The following is a 6,521-nucleotide window of genomic DNA, read 5'->3' on the forward strand; positions in this document are numbered from 1 at the left end:
ATAGGAAATGCGGCTAACAATTTTGAAATGCAGGGAGAAACACAGTGAATAGTTTATGAGCGTGGATTAAAATCTAATTGATGGATATAAATTGGTTTAGTATAATAAGGTCATATTCATTGCTTAGTATCATCTTTTTTTTCCTTAGATGGCTGTGTAGGGCAGAAGAGGTTGAAACTTTCCTGTCTTAAAAAAACAAGCATTTTAATTTGTTGAACTTGTATTCTGGTTACAATTCAAATTTGTTCATTTGTTATGTTTTAGCATGGATTTTTGCATGCTCAATATTACACTCAGTTAGAGTGAATTCGCGAGGATGATCATTAATTACCAATACAAGCGTTTCATTAAGAAAATTAACAATGAGGTTGGAAGACTGGATGCCTCAACTGAGGTTGGAAGACTGGATGCCTCAACTCAATTCACAAGGATGGTTTTACTGGCTTCGGACATCAAAAAACAGCCAATTGCAGATGAAAACGGACCTAGGGACCGGTTGGACACCAGAAGCGCAATTAGCACCGATCTCAGTAGGAGGTCGCAGGTTCGAACCCCTCCGGAAGCAGATTTTGGGAGGATTTTCCCTGGACTGTTGCAGCTTCAACACGTGCTGAGACCTAGTGTTTGAGACTATTTCTTCAAAACAGGTATGTGAGTGTGAGTGTAGGATGTAGACCTTAACTTGTGCATAGGGATGTGTGTGGAGTGTGTTTATGTGTAAAGTCAGATACTACCACCTGTTACGAGATGCTATATGAAAAAACTGTCAATTGCAGATTAAACTCAACTCAAGTCAAAAGGATGGCTCGTTACGAGAGGCTATCTAAAAAAACTGTCAATTGCAGATTAAACTCAAGTCAAAAGGATGGCTCGTCTCTCCAGAAAATTTGATTCCTTGTATGAGCATTACGTAAACAACTAGTACGAATCACTGTCTCTTTCCACTTACTACATATTCCAAGCAACGTTTACAAACTTTACACAAAACGGGGAGAGCGCACTACTCTCTCTAGCCTGTTAGGCCCAGTGAGTTTGCTATAATATAGCTGCAGAACCTGGTGAGCTGCACTGAGTTTCCTCTTGAAAATTGGCTGCCCACAATTCTCTTGATTTTCTCCAAACCCGCACCGATGGTTCAGCAGCTCCAGAAACCAAATCACAGAAAATACTCTGATTGCACAACAATTTCAGTTTATCAAAAGACTAATCTGCCTCCCCAAGCCCATCACTGCCATCTCCTCGTTTTGTTATAGGAGCCATACCACCACGTTTCTTGCCATGGGTTGCTACTTCTGCATTTTTCCTCAAAACAGCACCTGGTGAGGGATACGGTCTTTGTTGGAACAAAGGTCCCTGCAAATTAAACATAAAAAATGATGCATCATGATTCTGAGTATAAAACATAATAAGAGTTTGGCCATTGGTGTCTAGCCAAGCTTCCCGTGGTGGACCGGTTAGAGCGTTGAACTCTGGGAGTTGAAACTCCCGTCCTGACACAGGTTTGAAGAATGGAACCTTCTTAGAACAAAGCATGGGGGAGTCTCCACATGGTCAAGTTTTTTTTAAGAGCTTGGTGTCTATGGATGAAAAATAAGATATTGCAGGTCTGTATGGGAATCCCATTATTAATGGCCTAACTGACTTTCACATAATCCCGAGTCCCCCTAACATATCCGAGTGAATTGCAGAGAGTAAAAACAAACTCATGACAGAGCAAAGTCCAAACAAACTTGGCCCAGACAAATTTTTTGCAAATCAAAAGAACATACAGCTGCAGTAGTATCCGCTGCTCGTGGTTGTACACCCTTCAAACCAACAACCCTGCAAAAACAAGAGTACAACGCTATTAACTAAGAGGCACATAATTTATTACGCATACATTATTCCTTGGTTGCACAAAGCTAAAATAATAATATCTTAACGGCAAACACCACGAAGCTTGAGAAAATCAATTGAATAGTAATTGACAAGGAAGAGAGATGTCATGTACCAGCCACCCCGTGGAGCATCTGAGTAAGAACTTGGGTCCATCGGGTCAAGCTCATCATCTTCTGGGCGATTTCTTTTGCGATGATCTTTTCTGTTCTGTTTCCCAAAGGGTGGTTTTGAGCTTGATCTGCATGCAAATGGAATAAATGGCACGTTTATGCCAAAGTAGGTGATGGGCGGACATAAAGTACCATATAGACTATAGATCATATGGAAGAAGCATGGCCATCCAGCGAACCCATTAATGAGCAAAGTGCATAGATCATTATACCTGTCCTTAGCTCCAACATTCCCCTGAGTTTTGGGAGCATTGTTACCACCAGAGTGCATCGTATTGTTTGGGTAAGATGGATACTGTTGAAAAGGAAGATTTTGAACCCTGCCATAAGTTACCAGCAAACATTTAGCTATGTTTCTCAACATTTATAAATTGGGCTGGTGTTAATAATAGTTCATAACATAAAGACAAAACATGAAAGGTTGGTAGTACATCGGTCAATGACAATATCACGAATATAGCTTAGATCATAGAGATCCATTCAAAAGTGTAGTTTCATACAAAATCATGTCATCTATAGGATTGAGATAAATCATAGATCAAGCTTCACAATAAAACATTAGATCTGGGGTGAGATTAAAAAGATTACCTTGTGCAGTGATTGCAGTATCCCCAAGGCTGGACAAGACCAACTCCCCATCCACCACAGCCCAAACATCTCTGCATTTGAGAGTTCCAAATATCTGCAGTTTGAGCGACCGGCTCTACTGCAGTTTTGGTGGGAGCAGGAGGTGTAGCAATGGCGTTCACAGGAGTAGGAGGCTCCCACTGTGTGGCCTGTGTCCTTGTATTATAATAGTATCTGTGGCCTAAAATAATGCACACATCACATTAACCTGAGGATGATAATACCACACATGCACATTCCCAGGAAGCAAGGAAAAAAAGCATAGTTTGGGTCACCAAAGGGTCTCATGTTTTTAATGAATGTTTTAAAGGATAGTTTGTCCAAATGCAACTTCCAAATTATAGCTTAAAGTATGGCATGTTTCTGATCTTGCATCTGATTATTTCAAATTCTTTTAGAACCTTTGAAAATTTTAGGGCTAAAGATGCATATAGGCGATAAAGTCTATGATACATTAGATCTTTTTTTTTTTGCTCCTGTACCTGTTGATTTGTCAATTGCCTCCTCCCAATTCTCTGGCAAGGATGGAGAAACTTGATGGTGCATGGTATTCACAGCACCACCGGGACGATTCCATTGACTCACTCCAGTGCTTTGGTTGTAGAAATAAGGAGCACCAGTGGTCGGGTCCTTTGCTTCAACCTGAAGCCAAACAAGTTAGCCTTAATGCGGAATAACCAGCTCTTGTGTAGCTATACTACATTCCTTCTCTAGGATGGGACAAAGGTAACTATTATCCTCTAATTCTATAAACCATAGTGAAAACAAATAGAAAGTGTATCTGTTAATGGTACCCCTTGTACTGGCGCACTGTGAACTGACCAATAAAACATATATTGGCTAAACATTCAGTTTGATAACCACATGAACATAGCAGAAAAATAACAAAAGAGAGAGAGAATACTTGGGCACAAACTCACCCAACCAGGAGGCAACTCTTGCCCAGATTTGTTCTGGATTTCTTGGGAATCCACCTGTAATTCAGTGGCACGAAACAAATGATGCATTAATTAACACAAAAAATGTGCTAAATAAAATATAAATTGCACATCAAGGCTGTCAGATGTGCAAGCTAAAGCTAAATTTTCAAACCTTTTCGGTATCAACAAATATCCTCAGACAGTATCATTAAATTTTCAATTGTCCTTCTGGAATTATGTAGCACAAGTGGGATTTCAATTAACCATATAGCTTTCATAAGTTCATATGCTGCATAATATCATCTCCATGTCCAAATAATGAGTATAAGCATGATCCTAGATTATAACAAATGATCCATGCCTACCATGCTGGCACTAGATCAAGGTTCTCTCAACTACCAGTATTTATTTTCCACCTTCCTACTTTAATTTCCAAGGAATTTTTAACTTACATTCTGTGTATTCATGCTATTCTTATTTGTTGTCTCATCTTTGAGAATTCCCCTTGCTCTTAACCTCTGCTTCAAAAAATCAGGGAGATCGTTTGCACATTTTGCTTTATCAGATTCATCTCTAGGTTTATCTGAAGAAAAGGATAATAGTTAGCTCTCATTTATAATACTGGAACCAGCAAGTGACTTAAGGATGTGGCATACTCATTTGAGTACTTGGCAAGTTCGCAGCATAATAAGCACCCCCTCCTGGTACACCATAGCCATTGCCAATTTCAACATTGCCTGTAAGCATGCTCAACCATCAGATTTGGGAAAGAGATACATCATTGTATACTAATAAAAGAATTAGCAAGTAACCAGCTGCTTCATAACTACATGAGGAAACAATAGCCAAAACACAGTTAGCAGAAAGATGCATAAGTCGTGAGACAGAATTGCTAATCTTCATGAATCAGTAAGTATTCAACATCACAATCATCATAGTTGCATATCCACTCTAGAAGTGGACAGCTAAAAATGGAGGAACAAATTGAAAATAAGTAAATACAGCATTATCATGGAAAGACAATGACCATTGTTTGGATGAACTGGCTTCCCCCTTTTGTTTGCCATCTCTGCACGATGATCAGCTGTCATCTTTAATAAGTGTTCCTAAACGTCAGAGAATAAAAACAATGACTTAACTAATGAAAATCGTACAGAAAAACACATGATGTGGAAAACCTAAAACCCATAAAGAATAAAAAAACCAGCGATAAGATCAATCATCAATCACCTTCAATGCATTAGGGTCACGGCGGTTCGAAAGTAAGTCTTCCCCATATGCTGTAGGTTCACTTGTTGTGTTTGCATATCTGATGGAAAAAGGGGTAACGGAAACATCAAGCAGCTGTCAATAACTAGTGCAGAATGAAATGGGACAAAACACACCTTTGATTTTGTATGACTTGCTGGGTCTCAACGTCCTAGTTATCAGAAACAATTACCAACAATCAAAAAAACAGAAACATATCTGCAACTCTCAGGATAGAATCTGGGTATATGTATACCTGTGCATGAAGAACAGCCTCTTGGACAGCTGATTCAATGCCTGCTGCACTATCACTATTGTTGCCACTAGCAGTGTCATGTCTAGTGTCAAATGGAGAATGATAAGACTGTGGGTCAGAATTGAACTGTGGTGGGTGATTGGGAGGTGCCTGTGACCATGTTCCAACACCAGGTGGTAATGGTTGATTCTGAGAGCTGTCCATGATTAAGCAACAAGTAAGTAGCTGAAGTTCTGGGCTTCTGGCATTTGATCTCACAATCTGCAATATAAGGCAATCAGCGTAGCAACATCAGCACATAACGAGGTTAACAATACATACTGTTTGGCTCTAAAATCAAACACAGCCCGTGGTTCCACTAATCCGACACATTCAAAGGAATATATGCTTAGCTAAAGCTGCCTCACTTATGAAATTTGCCAGGTGCTGCAGCCTATCAAGTATCAGTATCCAAATCCATTCACAGTTCAGTCTCTGAGCACAAAATCACACTCGCATAGGATATCAGCACTACAAGTTCCAAATTCGCGCCGCAAATTACCACAACTTAAACCCTAATCTTAACACCTACTTCAATAATTACATTGAGTGCAGGAGAACAGCGGCTGACTTAGCGTGGGATGAGTTCATAACTCAACCTTAGAAAGAGTCGAATTAGGGTTTACCAGGAAAAGGGGTCGATTCCAAGTCCCGATGGATCTTCAGTCTGGCGCCAACCCGGCACCACCAGGGAGTGGCGACGCCGGAGGCCTCGAGGGCCTTCGAGGTAGCTGGTGTGCTCCGACCGGCGGAAGGAGGCCGGAGGCGGGTTCGTCAGCCGGACTGGCGGAGAAGAGAGAGAGAGAGATGTGGGTCCGTTCGAGGAGGGGGATGAGCCGAGGAGGCCTAGTGCCGGACCGGGCCTAGCTTTGGCCCAAGCCCGACCAAAATATGGTTAGGAGAGGCCTGCAAATTAGATTTTGATTTCAGCCCAAAATTTGTTTCTCTCTAAGGCCCGTTTGAATTTCCTCTTTTCTTCATCTCTCCAGGCATCATTGTTTGTTTGGATTTGAAATGATCCAGACATGTTTGAACTTGAAGCAGTCTTCAAGTCCCCTCCCCGACGGCTGGACTTGCATATGTCGTGCATGCTTTTGTGGTGAACTCGTGCTAATTTGACTTGCGCAAACCCTAATGTTGTTCCTTGGTACCATGGGATCTCAGAAGAACGCATGCAGCACGCAGTTGCATGACCGCGAAACATCGTCATCGTATTTGGTATTGTGGAATCTTCCAATTTGGCACTTGCTCAGAGTCACATGGAACTTCTTCCAATCCATCCTGTGGCTGTGTGGCAAGCAAGCAAGGGCCCCTGACTTTTGTGTCCTCTTCCGCGCCTGCTGTTCTCGCTCTCAGTCTCAGATATGAGGGCAGCGCAAGATT

The 6,521-nt window shown here is 41.3% G+C and overlaps 1 protein-coding gene across 2 annotated transcripts; it reads right to left on the bottom strand.

Moving 5' to 3' along the window:
* Positions 1-824: 824 nt before the first annotated feature.
* Positions 825-5,959, bottom strand: LOC117858476 (uncharacterized). 2 transcript variants are annotated; one of them, XM_034741547.2, is made up of 14 exons: positions 5,765-5,959; positions 5,100-5,360; positions 4,981-5,015; positions 4,826-4,904; positions 4,623-4,701; positions 4,264-4,332; positions 4,048-4,178; positions 3,596-3,649; positions 3,158-3,317; positions 2,637-2,856; positions 2,261-2,368; positions 1,991-2,116; positions 1,770-1,821; positions 825-1,353 (listed from the first exon to the last, which is right to left on the bottom strand). In XM_034741547.2, exons 2-14 carry the CDS (start codon positions 5,301-5,303, stop codon positions 1,204-1,206), a joined length of 1,467 nt encoding a protein of 488 aa, XP_034597438.1. In that variant the 5' UTR covers positions 5,304-5,360; positions 5,765-5,959; the 3' UTR covers positions 825-1,203. The 2 variants fall into 2 exon arrangements, with proteins under 2 accessions (XP_034597438.1, XP_034597437.1); XM_034741546.2 differs by having other exon boundaries at positions 4,252-4,332; positions 5,765-5,958.
* Between the last annotated feature and the right edge of the window lie 562 nt (positions 5,960-6,521).

Source organism: Setaria viridis, chromosome 5 (genome assembly GCF_005286985.2).
Source record: "Setaria viridis chromosome 5, Setaria_viridis_v4.0, whole genome shotgun sequence".
NCBI lineage: Eukaryota > Viridiplantae > Streptophyta > Magnoliopsida > Poales > Poaceae > Setaria > Setaria viridis.

Excerpts from the sequence above, each read along its gene's own strand:
- LOC117858476 (XM_034741546.2), bottom strand. The coding sequence starts at position 5,303 with ATGGACAGCTCTCAGAATCAACCATTACCACCTGGTGTTGGAACATGG. Across the intron at positions 5,016-5,099 it reads AGGCTGTTCTTCATGCACAG|GACGTTGAGACCCAGCAAGT; the intron begins GTATACATATAC and ends TCTGATAACTAG. Across the intron at positions 4,702-4,825 it reads GTGACCCTAATGCATTGAAG|GAACACTTATTAAAGATGAC; the intron begins GTGATTGATGAT and ends TCTGACGTTTAG.